The sequence below is a fragment of the Parasteatoda tepidariorum genome, chromosome 1 (genome assembly GCF_982258835.1).
Source record: "Parasteatoda tepidariorum strain Cologne lab strain chromosome 1, Ptep-v5.0, whole genome shotgun sequence".
NCBI classification, from domain to species: domain Eukaryota; kingdom Metazoa; phylum Arthropoda; class Arachnida; order Araneae; family Theridiidae; genus Parasteatoda; species Parasteatoda tepidariorum.
The window spans coordinates 22,508,774-22,524,390 of NC_141755.1; the positions used below are offsets into that span (position 1 = coordinate 22,508,774).

At 30.2% G+C, this 15,617-nt stretch overlaps 1 protein-coding gene across 2 annotated transcripts in view; it reads left to right on the forward strand.

The window, feature by feature from the left end:
- LOC107456337 (tyrosine-protein kinase transmembrane receptor Ror2) overlaps window positions 1–15,617 on the forward strand; it is a 239,832-nt gene that overhangs the window by 207,212 nt on the left and 17,003 nt on the right. For both annotated transcript variants that reach the window (XM_043039181.3, XM_087160306.1), the window contains 2 exons: window positions 3,913–4,001; window positions 4,960–5,113. In XM_043039181.3, the coding sequence (XP_042895115.2) occupies window positions 3,913–4,001; window positions 4,960–5,113 (243 nt within the window). The remainder of the gene's footprint in view (window positions 1–3,912; window positions 4,002–4,959; window positions 5,114–15,617) is intronic.

The following is a 15,617-nucleotide window of genomic DNA, read 5'->3' on the forward strand; positions in this document are numbered from 1 at the left end:
GTGCTCTCCCTTCCCCCTCTTCTTTTTTTTTAAGCTCAAGTGGTAAGTAATCGAAACAAATATCCACTAAGTAAAGTATAAACAAATGTGTAATACCACTTTTTTCACATACTTTTTTTTTCTTGTATGTCTTATAAGCTTGCTCTTGACTTAGTGTCAAATGTTACAACAACAAAAAATAAGAGTGAGATTAAATGTTGCCAGATATTTATATCGAAATTTTTAAAAATATAAAGACTGAAGAGGAAAAAAAAACTATCCATAGAAGCCCTAACTTTCGTCCACTCTCCTTCCTGACCAAACTATTGAGACCATACTTTCGAGATTGCGGATACCCTCCATAATTTGAGGGTCAAGAATTCAAAGCCGTCGAAGTAAAGTTATGTTTATTCAGATAAAATATGCTTTTGTGTCTGGTTTCATAGCTTAAAATATCGTGTGCATTAATTAATTAGCTTATTTAAGGTTAAGCCCTCAAACCAATAAAATTAAGGCTTAGTATAGTGCGACTTTCAGGAGAACTCCTCCCGACATATGTCTCGCGTCGTGGCGGGTACCATAGTTACGATTAAAAGTCACTTCGAATAGGGGTGTGGGGTGAATAGTTTTGTCTTTATCTTCGCATCGGTCAGCATGAGTGAACCAATCAACACATTCATTCCTCCATTGCACCCCCATTAGAAATGAGCCCTAGGTTGTTACCATAGCAGCAGACAGTCCCAGACTTTTAGTCTGGAGGAGTTCTCAAAGCTGCGCACTATACCTGAAGACTCCGATCAGAAGTTATTCAAGTGTTCCATAGTTTTTGTTTTATTTTTTTTAGCACTGTTATGTTTATACCATTTAGTTTTACCCTCTGAAACAGTGCAACAACACGTGGAAAACTGGTATTGATAAATATGAAACAGGGCGATGAAACGCATTTTTTGCAGGAAACGAATAAATACGCATGTTATGAGCTATTTTACTCCATCGATGGATTTTGTACGATTTTTATGGGTTAAGAATATCACGTGACGCGATGTATTTTCTAGTGCCGCTTTGCAGTTAAACCTTGCATTAGGAGTTAACAATTAAAAAGAAAAGTGAATAAAAGTATTTCTAAAAATAACATTTAATAGTTCTTAATCACCTGATAAGTTATCAAAATTCTCTATTTTTTTTATCTCGTTTTCTCCTCACAGCTAATTTGTACATCATAATAATAATAAAAATGTTTCTCTTGCTCTGTTGGGATTAGAAAACATCTCAAATTTTAGAGCAACAAACTCTCATCATTCTTAATTTATCTGCTATACTTATAGCCAAGTTCTTTTTCTTTTAAATATTTTATCACTTCATCGTTGATATTTTTTTTACTTCATTTTTTGTAATTATCATTTTAAACTCTATTTTAATGTTTTTTTATTCTCGTTTAATGACAATAAAAGGGAATACTTGGCAACTGACGCCATAATTTGTGTTTTTTTAAGTGTATAATTATGATGGTGACAATTAAAACCTAATGCATATTTATTATATTTTTTTCATCGAGTTTTTATTTAAATTTCATAATTTACTTTAATTAAATATTTTTAAATTCTTGCTGGTTATTAAATACTTTGTTCTGTAGTGAATGTATTATAAAGCAAAATTAAAACCAAAAAATATTGGAAATTAAATCCATAATCTATTTTAACTTTAAATACTTCAAAAATTTGATTTTCCGGAATTTGGTTCAATCAAACCTTTTTGTGATTAATAATTGAAATAGATAATTATTGAAAATAATTAAAATACTTAAAACTTATTACCAAATTTAATGAATTAAACTTGCATCGAATCGAATTTATCAGTTTGCATATGCAGCAAGGCTAATTGTGGAGAGCTCACTTTTAACATCTTATCAACAGTAAAATGATAATTTTTACTATATTTTTATTTTTTAATTGAAATATTATACTTCTTTTAGATCCGTGGTGGCTCAGAGGATAGAGCGCTCTTCTAATGAGGTGAATCGGGTTCGACTCCTAACGATGGCTGGGGATACGAATTCCGCACCCGGCTCGCACCTGCCTTGCGGTCAGGCTAACCTTGGAGGAGGTTTTTGTGGTTTACCACCTCCTGTAATGCATTTGCGGGGTTATCCTCCACGAAGGCAAATTTCACCAAATACTTTATCCAGGAGTTCTCTTGTAATCTGGATTGGATCTAAAATTACAAGACTACGGAATTGAACATTAGTAATCATAAACTCAAAACTTTGGGTCAGCTGTTCAACGGCGGTTAAAAAAAAAAAAAACTTTAAGTTATACTAATTTGTTTGAAATAAATAAGGGAAGTGTTTTTTTTTCATAGTCAGTTAGTTTTAGTCTGTTAGTTACAAATTAACACTGATTTAAGTGTAGTTATCTATAGTTAAAGCTTAGGTCACATGAGTATGTAAGTTAATCGATCATGAGGCCAAGATACTAGTTTACACGCTGATCACAGCCTACAAATCACTTATCACAGCAATATCGCGATCATTATCGGTACTATAACGAATCAAAACGATAATATCGTAAACTATACTTTAAAATATAATTATTAAATAAGATATTATTTTGAGTGTTGATAAATTTCATTTGGGCAACGTAGAGATTGACCAGTGTATAATAAAAATTAATTAAATTTAAAAAATATCGCGATATACTGTTAGATTTCTGCATGTTTTGATAATACATCGTGAAATTGACATTCGTACTTGTTGGTTACTGGAACCAATGTTCGTGTTGACAACAACAATGGTAAAACAATCGCCAACTCGTGTGTGTGTGTGGTTCCTATAAGCCCAGTGGTACCTGAACTTTTTTGTCTCGTAGACGCCCTGCCATATTTTTTTCGGTTTTGGGTACACCCCCTGCTTACCTGATATTGATTTTTTGTAAATTCATCAACTTCAAATGTATTTTTGACAGCTGGTATAGTGCTACTCACTATGAAAGATTTAAATTTCTAACTGTAGTGAAGTGTAGCGTAAAAAACTTAAGCAAAAAAAACACATGTTAATTCTATACATTTATTAATTAAATTCAACAAAAAAAATACTAATTTAATTTAATATGTAAATGGAATAAAATAGTGCACTATAAAACTTGTACTCCACTACTAATATTCTAATTGCGGAAATAAGTTTGTATACAAAACCGTAATAGTATATTGTCGATCTGTTTATTACGTTTTCACGTAAAAACTAAGCAACAAATCTCCGTGATCTTGTACGCAGATAAAGTTGGAGGTCTAGGTAGCTAAAGAGTTGACACAGACTAGGCTATTTACCGTGAAAAAATACTTTTTTGTTACAAAACAAAACCTTACGCGCAGAGAAAATAAAAACGTACGCGGGCGTAGCTGCAGGCAACTGCTAGTTTATAATAATTCAGTTTCATATATCAAAAAATAATCCTAATAACTTAAATTTTAATTAAAGTTTTACTTCATAGCTACTTTAATAAATTATGTAGATAGATATATGTATTTATTATAATGTAGGTAAATATGTACTATCAGTGTATGTTGATTATTCCAGTCATGAAATGCCAAAATTAAAAGTCACAACCTGCTTACATGAGATCCACAATCGTTGAGCTCCATTTTATTTCATGGACCCTCATTTTTTTGTTTACTTGACATGGACCCCTTGCAGGTTGTCGTCGACCACTGGAGATCGATATAGACCACTTTGGGAATCACTACTATAGCCAATAAGTACCGTTTATGCCCGTGCTGAATATTCACGTTTAAAATATGACAGTCGACTAAGGGTCATCCTGCATAAATTCTCACTATGTGTCTTTAGTTTAGGCAGTTAATTTTGTTCGACGTATTTGATTAAAAGGAAGTGTGTTACAACTTATGTTAATAAATAACATTTTTATTATTTTTGTTTAGATGATTGCATTAGAGGACGAGGTCGCTTTTACCAAGGAACGGCGAATATCACTAAAACTGGTATTCCATGCCAGAGGTGGGATGTTCAGGTACTTTAATTTATGTCTCATTTTCTGCAATTTTATATGTGATATGTAATTTATTATAATCTGTTGCAATTGTTTGGAAATTTACCGTCATGTCATGAATTACAAATTTTCAAATCTGCTTGTAGTCGATCTGTTTTTACGTTCACTATTCCTCTAATTTGCAGGATTTGTGAAATAAATGTGTAATATAGTATGGAAATAACTTAATAAATTAGTTTTTCACTGGTTGGCTGCACATATTTATTCGTAGAAATAATACCTTATTTTTATTTAGAGCCATTAATGTGCGAATTCCTTTTCTTTTTGTTATTTTATATTATAAGAATGATTTTTTTAGAAATTATAAAACAAAAATTTTTTATGTTAAGTATTTAATGCTTTTATTGTTTTTAATATTCGAACAAATAATAATAACAAATGCGTTTCTAATCGCTTCAATTTAAAAGCCTTCACTTGGTTCACAGCTCATAGTTAGAACGTTACTTCATAATACTTTATTTGGTCGTAATTTGTTTTCCAATATTTCAAATAATTTTAAAAATAAAGGTATGACAATAACAAATTCATTTCCGATTCATCATTTTGTGACGCTTACGGAACATTCCCACTGTATCGAATTCAACCAGTCTGCATAAATTCAACCAATCAGATTTTAATTTTCCCCACATACATTTCATACGAATTTTCATTTCACCGAAAAGGTTGCAATAACATGTACAACTTATTATGCTTTTTCTTTTCTTTTTTTTACGTACGACAATAGTTTTAACGATTCGAAGCGCGTTCCATTGTTTTCACATTACAGAACTCTCCTACTGTTTCAAATATACATTGTGTATTTTGTATATAGAGTTTTTAATTTCATAGGCGGAATAAATATTTTCTTCCAATAGCTTCTAAGATTTGCTTAAAAAAGAAAACTTTTATGCTTGAATCAACTCAATATTTTTGATTGCAGGAACCTCATCATCACAACCGTCCTCCTAAAGTCTTTCCAGAGGTGCTTAATTCAGAGAATTATTGTAGAAATGCAGGAGGTGAAGAACCGGTGCCATGGTGTTACACTATGGACCCAAGAGTTCGTTGGCAACATTGCGACATACCCTTTTGTGGTAAAATACTAACAATATTTTTGTAGCTTTATTTACTTTACAGCTTCCAAATAATAAACCTGAGCGTAATATTAATGTATAAGACATTTGCTGGGACGAAAAAGGGTCAGTTTTGATGGCAATTTGAAATTCGGATGCAATATTAAATGAGATTGAAAATTAGGATATTTTTAACGCTGTTGTAAACCCTCTCACGGTAAGAGGTCTACATTTCTCTTATACACAGTCCTTAGTCTTTTCTTAACAGCTTCCCCCCCCCCAAAAAAAAAACAAGGCCGTCCCCATTGAACCCTGAAATTCAGAGCATAAAGTGCTTCCAAAAAAAATGATAAATCTTTAGAACGTCGAGTACTTTGAGTGCTAGCAGCTTTGTTAAAGCTATAGACTTCGAATGTTCCAAGAGTGAGCCGATCTTACGAGAATATGCCCAAAAAATATGCATAAAAAGTGACAAATTTAAAGACTCTGTTTATTTCAAGTACCTAAATCTAATTTACTTGAATCAAAATTAAGCGTCTGTAAGCAAAATTAAGGGTAAGTAACTGAGAAGATCTCTACCTTCTTAGTTACTTACGGAGAACTAAATGAACGTTATTTTTTAAATAACTTCATTTACTGTTTAATACTTCATTTCAAAACTGTTTATTAAATAACTAATTCATATTTTTAAGCATTTTTTTTTATTCATGTTCCATTAAACCGAGCTACCAAATTTTAATTTTAAGGAGTTAGTAGTTTTAAATCTTTTTCAACACTATTATAATGATTTTGAAAACGTTTAAAAACCTTAAACCCAAAATCTTAATTTCTGAAATTTAGTAAATTGGTTTAAAAGGGCCTATTTCAATGGAACAAAATTCAAATATTTAAATATTACTTAGTAATTAGTAAACTTCTTTCATAAAATTTTTCGTGCTTACAATGGAGAATAGAATTTTTTTAAAATTTTAATCTTAGTTTTTTAGGTGATTTGAAATTTGGTTAAGTTTATTGATATTCAAATAGTTTAAGTTTAAATTATTTTAAATTCGTTCACAAATTTCATTCGTTTTAAAAAGTATTCAGTTGCAATTATAAAAGAAAGAAAAAATAGTACCAAGAATCATCTAAGAAAAATAGAAAACTCAGATTTTAATCCACGAAAAAAGTATAAGCTACTTTATTTGTTAAAATCTAATTTTACTTTAAAAATGATGTTTTCTTTAAAAAAAAAACACTGCGACATTTTTCTACCTTTATAACTTTTTTATTCTCATTATCTTAGATTTTTTAAAAAAAAAAGGATTATGACCTTAATATTTGTTTTTGAATTTTTCGGTGTCATTTAATCGTTGTTTTCGTCATTCTTTTTTTCCAGTTTCCGTGGGGAAAAAAAATAGAATGGAAGAAAAATAAATTAAGCAACCTTCTTATTTTCTAAAATATTCTTATTTTTTCATCATTTCTTCGATAGCTTTTACAGAACTTTTCTGGCATATTTGCATTTTTATTGTCTCTCTCGTTTAGATTAAGATGCCATAAAGAAAAGAAATTGACTTTTCTTTTTTCTTTATTGATAAAAATCTTTGTTTCAAGCGTTAAGAAGAAAATAAGATTCGTAAAGTCGTGACCCTCAATTAAGGAGTCAGGCAATGACGCCATAAATTTGTACTGCATTAAATAGCTGGAATCGATTGCTACTTGATAAGTATTCAATCTCTTTACGGTGCTTTAAATATTTAAAATAAATTTAATTTTTTGTGTTCGTGTATTTTTTATATTTGTTTCAGTAAAAACCAGCGAGAAATGAAATTAATTCACCTTTAAAAAAAAAACGGTTTTCAACGACTGTTCTTATTTAATAAGGTAAAGCTAAAAGAATGTGCACACAAGATAATGATAAAAAAATCTAAATATAAATTTTTTGTTACATGCTGTCTATGTATAATGTTTGCATTTCTTTTTTAAGCATTTTCATTGTTACACTTTTAATTTAACCCATCAGTTGCAGAGTGGGTCAGCATCCAAGGTTTCGTGACCAAAATTAGTATTTCGATAAAATTTGTTCCAAAATTTGGGGGTTTTTATTTAGGGTTTTTTATGTGCAGGTAAATTGAATTCATAGTTGAAATTTTGAAATAGACTAAAAATACCCAAAAAAAGCAAAATGGCGACTATGGCGAGCAAAAATAAAAAAAATAATATAGTACTTTTAAATAATTAAATATAGCAATGAAAATACAGTCCAACTCGTTTATAACGAGCTCGGATTTAACGAGAACTTGGATTTACCGAGAGAAACGAGAATTTTTGGTTGGATCAATGTTAAGTCTATGGAACAGAAGTCGCTTTTAACGAGCAAGACCCGGTTTTAGCGAGCAATATTTTTCTGTCTTGCAATCTTTTTTCTCATATTTCTAGTCTTTCTGTCTTATTTTTTTTTTCAAAATGATAAGGAAACGCGAGGGAAGGGGGTAAGTTGTCATTAAATTAGGAAAAGTATTTAATTAAATTAATTAATGTATTTAAAGTAAGTAAGTATTAATTAAATTTTAAGTAAACTCAATCATTAGACCTCCCAAGCCCCCCCCCCCTCTTCTGGTTGCACGACTGTCTTAAGGACCCGTTTATTACGAGCACTCTGATTTAACGAGTACATGTTACGGTCCCTTTGTGCTCGTTATAAACGTGTTCGACTGTATAATAATTTTCGTAATTTTATATTAAAAATGAAAAGCAAATCACATTTCCGAAGTAATATTACAAAATAACGCGAAAACATGAAGAAAAGAAACATAATTTTTGTTTTTCGGTATATTTAGTCCACCTTTGCATTACGGGCAAAATGGGGCAAATTTTTTGGAAAGAAGAAACATCGAAGAAGAGAACATAAAAAAGGTTTAGCTAATTACTTCTTGGAACTTTTGGGAACTAAGTTTCGAAGGTCATCAAACTTTGTAAAATGTCAAATGATAAGATATAAACTATGAGTTTTGTCAAGAGTATTAACTAATCCAACAAATTGAAAAATTTTTCTATAATTTCAGACTAATTACTCTGATAAAAATGTAACAGTAAGGTGAAATTCCTATATATATTTCTGAAATAAATATTTAAAAGTTACATTTTGAAAAAAAAAAACTTTAACCTATTTTTCAATACATTGTATTCTTGTCGGTCCAAAAAGTAAATTATAATGTTTGGAATGATTATAAATACTTAATTTGGGCTATATTAAAATTGCTTACACATATTTTAGTTGAAAATTTAATTTTTGACTTTTGGCCAAAGATCATGGTCTTCTGGCCCACACTGAGCTGTAATAAAACCATAAGGTCTGTTTTTCACCCTCTGTAACTGCACTCATGGATCTGGTGCAGAATTCCCCCCCCCCACCGTAGATTTATTTTGGGCTTATGGATAAAATAAAGCAAACTTTTATTTTTATTATTTTATTAATTTTCCAGAATTTAGATAGTTTTAAACTTTTTATTTAGTTTACCCGGTGTTTAGTTGTTTGTTTGAAAGATTATTTTTTTTTTTATATTCTTCATCATCATAGTTGGCCAGACAGTCCAATGTGGGCAATGCCTTCCTCTGAAGAATTCTCCATAACGACTTACGATTTATCTTTGATTTCCAATTATTTTCACTAATTGCAAGAAAATCAGACTCCATCCAGAATTAGCTCATCTCAACCGCTGCCTTCCCCGCTTTCTTCTTCCAATAGGTCTAAAAAGCAATATCTTGTTTATTGCGTTGTTCTTTCACTATTTATTTCTTAGTTAACACAGAGACAAAGATACTCAAAACTAAAATAATCACGATTACAATAAAATACATACATAAATAATAAATCTAAGTTATGTAAAACGTAGACAAGAATGAATTACTTTTTAACAAATTCGATGTGCGTTACGGCATTGCATTTAATTTACTTAACATTAAATAACATTCTAACTTATGTAGAAAAACTTATCTCCACTTTAACACGCTATCTTGTTTATAAACAATATGCTGACGTCACGTGTCTGTGTGCCATTGATCTTCTTCTTCTCGAGTTGCAAGTACCCAATTAGACCATCAACACCAACTGCATCCTCTTTCCATTATAGTTCCGTCATCTTCTTATGTTTCCCTTTGAATTACAAGTTAGTTATTCGTTTTTTCGAGCCTTAAAAAGTTTCTTTTTTTTTCCGTCTTTAATCTTTCAATAAATAGTAATTCTCAGAAAAATGCCATTTTTATTTCAAATCTTTTAAAGAGCTAAAAAAAAAACTTTTTTATTATAATTTCTAGTTTCTATGTGTGATAATGTATTTTCGGAATATAAATTGGAGGCTTTTCTCCTGAAATTTATAAATGTGGATTTCCGAGAATTGGAGGCTTTTCTCCTGAAATTCGTAAATGTGGATTTGCGAGAATTCCCGCTTTCCTACTCTGCCTAATCGAGTGACTGAGCGAAACATCTGCGTCGAATGCTTTTCTGGTGAATTATCAGGAAGAGAGGGGAACGCGCTATGAAGGCAATTAGTCGAATCGAGTTCCATTAATCGATTAAAAACACTCTGTTTGATTCCCTTCATTATTAATTAATGTTCTTGCGTCGCATTGAAATGAATGTTTTAGAGATTTTTTAAGAATGTTGCCATTTTCTACTTCATAATTTTCACGTTGAATGTCATAATTAGGAAATTTCTTGTGTTGCAGTGCAATTCGATTGGAATCTGGATTAATTGATTAAAATAATTTGTGGTGAAATCAATTCATTATTAATTAATGCTCTTTCGTCGCATTTAAACTAGTGTTCTTAGAGATATATTTTAGTTATGATGTTATGTATCTAGTTAATAATTTTCAAGTTGAATACCAGAATTAACAAATGTCTTGCGTTCAGTGCGTGCGATTGAAGAATGGGTTAATCGATTAAAATACTTTGTTTAGTTAGTAGTGCATCAGTTCATTATTAATTAATGTTCTAATCGCGATTAATGTTCTTTTCCTCGAAATTAATATTTTTTGAGATATTTCAGTAATGTTATCATTTTTATAATTTTCACGTTGAATGTCATAATTAAGACATTTCTTTTGTTACAGTGTAGTTTAATTGAGACCTGGATTAAACAGTATAAAATCCTCAGCTTCAGTCATTTTGCATTCAATTCATTCTGGAATTAATGTTCTTGCGTAGCTTTTATACTAATGTTTTAATTGTGCATGCGTTGTAACTTGTATAGATTATTGGAGATTTATATTCTATTCTAGAAAATATATTTTATCAGTGTGAAGAACTCTTGATATTGAACATCTGAACCAAAATTTATTAATAATTTAATTAAAGTCTGACTTTTTTTTTTAATTCTGCAAAAGGTCATCTAAGTAATGTTGGAAAATTTATTCTGTTCTTCCACTGGCTCAAACGAGATCAGGATTAAACTATTAAGAGCGCACTCAGTTTCGTTTATTTTATTGTTAATTAATATTCGACTGCTGTTCCATTAAACTCTTCGTTCAATGCAATCCATAGAATTTGAATCAATGTATCTACCTGGAAAAGACTTTATTAATTCTAATTTTTTCTCGAGAAAGGAAAAAAAACCTTTCTCGAAAAAAAATCTCACTCAAATTTCGGTCTGTCCTATCAGTGCAAAAATAAATAGATGAAATAAAATAAATCTGAAAAAAAGATATTTATCTCTAAGACTATTAACATTACTTTAAAAATAATCTCTTAATTCACTACTACGTAAGTTATTTCACAGTTTTTTTTTTTTTTTTTTAGTTCTTTGCGCAAATTGTTGATTGCATCGTCACAGAATAAAATCTGCATATATTTTTAGTTTGATGTCAATAATAATTTCTGCTTATTTAATCTAAAATGGAATCGATCTCAGGCTAATTAGCTTGAGCAATAATACTCAAGGTCAATCGACTGTGACGTCACAACAACGCTTTTCTTAAAGTTTCTTCTCGGCTCTCGACCAAGGGGGCGAGCTTTCTCTAGCAACAGTGAAAGGAAATTATTAGTTGACACTATACATTTGAATAGTTGACTCTCTACAGAAGTTCCCTAATAGTGTTCCGTAGAACCTTTAGGTTCTATGGGTGGGTTATGAAAGTTAGATTTTTAAAAAAAAAATCAGTTGTGATTTTCAAAACCTGGTATTAAATGTATTATTAATTAATTAAAATACTTGTGAAAAATGTAAATTCAATACTTTTTCTAATAACAATATGATGAATGAATAATGAAAAGCACATGAAAAACGGCATTAGTATTTAGCTTAGAATAAAAATAACCTAATTCAACAATGAAGAAGTACATATAGGTTCTCAACGTTTATAATGGCTACTTTTCTATTGGAAATTATATTTCATCTAATTCCTTTTCCGTGTTTGCATATATTAAAATCAAATTAAAAACTAGACTAGATGTTGCTCCAGACAACTGTCTGACTTGTTGAAATATTTTCAAAATAATTAATAGTATTTCGTTATTTAATACGTTCACAATTGCTAATGAAATTTATTCGTTAAGTCTGAGGGTTCCGCCAGACGAAAGTCGATCCCTTAGGGTACCCCAATTGAAAAATATTGAAAACCGCAACTATACGGCATATTCTCTTATTCCACTCCAATGGGTGTTTAAAACTCTTGGGGAGCATTGGTATTTTCTCGAGAATGTGTAAAAACACAAGAAAATTTTTTTAAAATTAGAATAAACTTTATTAATATTAATTTTGCATTGAAAAACCAATACATGTTTTAACTTAGCATAAAGTCTATGAAGAAATACAAATATGAATAAATTATAAATTCAGCAATTTATTGAGATAAAAATTACTAACCAATTTTATTGTGAAAACGAAACTTTCTTGTTCGATACAAAAAAAAATTTACGCTTGAAAGTTCAAGGTGACATTTTTTTCCATTCGAAATTCAATCTATTCTTTTCGAATTTTCTACAAAATATTTTGATAATTTTTTTATTGATAATGAACATAGTGTAAAAGTTATTTGGATTTTTTAAAATATTAATAATTAAGTGTTAAATAACTAGTTCCAAATTTATTTTACGCCCTACTTATCCTTTTCTACGAAACAGCTGGTTTCACAAAAAAAAAAAAAAAAAAAATTACTTAAAAAAAGTTCTTTATCATAATATTGTTATCATGTATTATTGGTCAGTAGGAGTTTTGAAAAGAAATATGAATAAAAGGGTACCGTATCGAAAATAACAAATGTAAAAAAAATCAATAAATAAATTGTTAAAGAATTTTTTAAGGGAGCGTTGAAAAAATTTCGTCTTGCAAACTAGGCGTTGAGGCAATAGGGATCCTTTGTTCTCAGTCTATAATGTCTCTTACATGAGTTTGTTTAATTCATAACGGTTATATCTGTAGTATAAACGAATAATGTTTCCCTAAGATTTATGACACAAATATTCAGTTTTTTTTATTCGTTTTTTAGTTTGATAGGATAAAAGATAGGATTGCGAAAATTATGTTAGCGTTTTAAAAATGTTTTCATATTGTGCATTTGATTAAAAACATATATTTTTTTATTCAGTTGTATAGCTGGTTGACCGTGAGACTTGCTGGTTTATTTCTATGCCTAAGTTTGAAAAACCGGGCTATTCAATATTGTTATGCTAGTAGTGTTTACAATAAAACGCGCTCTTTCTATTTAAATTTCAATGAAACACAAGCGAATTCGAAAGACTCCGCCTGCATGCATATGATGCTATCCAAAAAAATAACAAACGGTGATATTTTACTAAAATATAGCCAAATAAGGGGATAACACTCAAAACATGACAAACCTTACGTTTTACTTATTCTGTGATATTAATTTTCTCAAATTTATTTACGGTTAACCACTGTTTAGAATTTATAAATTACAGAAAATTCTTATGACTGAAGTCACGCTTGAATTTAAATACTAATCACAATATAATAAAACTTCCTAGAATATATCAAGACTATTCACACATCGCCTCGTAGACATAACATATGCGGAGGAAGTTTTCTAAATTTCTTTTGGTTACCGGATTGCTTGTTATTGTTTACATTCAGTTCAACCATCCATGTCTTTTATCTTGGATTTCAGTTATATTGCTCGCAAAATACTGTTTATGTTATATTTTTTTACTATTGTTTATTTCATTTTGTCATTATAAATTCTACTGAAAATAGAGAAAAGAGCAAATTAATCAACATTAATAACGCCTTACAATTTATTTTAAATAGTTTAATTTCTCACCATTTTTCCTCTATTTATTTCAATGTCTAATAAAATACATATTTATATGGATGACTTGCACCATTATTCCTTTTCAAGTAAAGAAAAATTTCGAAAAATATTAAATAGTGCAGATATTTTCTTTAATCTGATTATTGTTTGATTTTATATATGACAGAAACATTTTTGCGTATAATTATCTAAATACTAATATCTTACATAAAAAATTCGCCGCCGAAAATTTTCAAGTGGTAGTAAACTACTTATCAAAGCAGTTTGAAGTTTTCCTAATTTTGAAACCACTTCAATTTAGAACATATTCATTCTGCGTGCATCAAACTTCTATCCAAATCTTTGTGGTTATCAAGAAAACCCAATAATCTATTTGAACAGGAATTCCTTTTTTTAGTATAAATTTTTTTTGCCACTTAAATATTTTTGTCGAACCTCAGGCAGTTCCACGTATTGAAAAACGGCACAAATTGACTGTACGATCCAATATACAATAGGACAATGGAGGGAGTCTAGCTGCCGCATGCACATGCCTTTATCGAAATTTAGTAGGAAGTATTATAAAAATTTAGCTCAATTTCGATGAAATGGCACTTTATTCTTCAAAGTATTGGCAATCATGAACTTGCTGGAATAAAACTTAGTCTTTTAATACCCCCGAAGAAAAAGTTCAGCAGCAAATAGTTTGATCTGGTCCAACCACTTCTGATCACGAAAACGGAAAAATACCCGACAGGGAAAAAGCACAACTATGTTCAAAATGCTCAGCACTCAAAATGTCTGGTTCTTTCGCGTAGCCAACCATTTTTAATACTCATTTCTGAAATATCCGCCGTCCCTCTCGTCTTCTTTTTTCGAACATTTTATAACACAAATGGCTTAAAATTCAAATCTAGAGAAAAATGTTGAGACTAGCTTTTTTTAAAATTCATTTTTCTTTTTACTTCACGAGGGAAAAGATCGTTTTCATTAGATATTTAAGCTTCATAAAAATTATAAAAGTGTCCATTTTTATGGAACCATTTAATGCCAACCAGCCCAAAGTCTTCGCCTATTTCGAACTTCCCCTCGAAATTCTTCAGGATGCATTTATAAACTATCTAACTCTTTCGGAATATATGCATATATATTTCCTTTTTGAAATATGTTTTAGCTTATCTCGAAAGAGTATATGTTTTGCGAAAGAGTTTTACCGCTTATGAATATTGCTTATCTTTCAAAAATGTGCTTGTAAATTTACCTTCCCCCCTTTTCCTCAATCGATAACTTTTCCACCACCAGGGGAAGTAATAAAAGTGCACGTAACTTTTCTGAAAAGTAAATTTTCCTTACTATACCCCCCCCCCTCCCTCCTCTATAGCCCTCTCATTCCTTTTAGTTGCAGTTACTGTACACTATGCACTCTTCCTTCTTTGGAGCCATTTCTTTTTTTTTTTTTTTTTTTTCTTCTCCTCTCTAAGTTTCGTATTGATTTTCGGGCGGAACTTTGAAGTGAAAAAATATTACTTTTGAAACAGTTGAAATGAAATTCCAATATTTTATCAACCTCTGCATATGTGCGACTTAATAGGACTTTGTGTGGTGCTTTTGGTTTTGTAGATGTGACTTTGGTTTTGCGGGCAACTTGATTTTCTATCAGTTAGTTGGGATTTCTTTCTCTCTTTCTTTTTCATCTCAGTGCAAATTGGTTCCGGTCGAAACGAACGTGCCTCATTTCAGATAGATACACGAGGGAGAATTGTATGTAAATAAGATTTTCTAGCGAATGCTCCATTTCTTTGAAAAGCTTCTTTTAATGCTGGCCGATATTGCTTTTTTTTTTCCGGAAGAAAATTACTTATTTCGGTTTAGGGTTTTGTTTTGTTTATGCTTTTTCTTGTAATTGATTTGATTGTTACTCGCGTTTTTTTTCTTCCTTTATTGCATTTATTAAAATTTTATGATTTGAATAATAATTGCGCATTTATTTAAAATGTTTGGGTCGTAATCTGGATCGATGTCACTCTGTCATTTAGTATGTACTAGAAAAGTGGAATTTAAGTTCTACAATTGAATACTAATTGCGCATTTATTTAAAATGTTTGGGTCGTAATATGAATCAATGTTAATCTGCCGTTTAGTGCATACGAGAAAGGTGAATTTGAATTCTGCAGTTTAATAATAATTGCACACTTTTTCGAAAAGATTAAGATTTTTATTGTGATTTGTCTGGATCGATGTCACTGTGTCATTTAGTATATACTTTCTAGTAGGTGGAATTTAAGTTCTACAA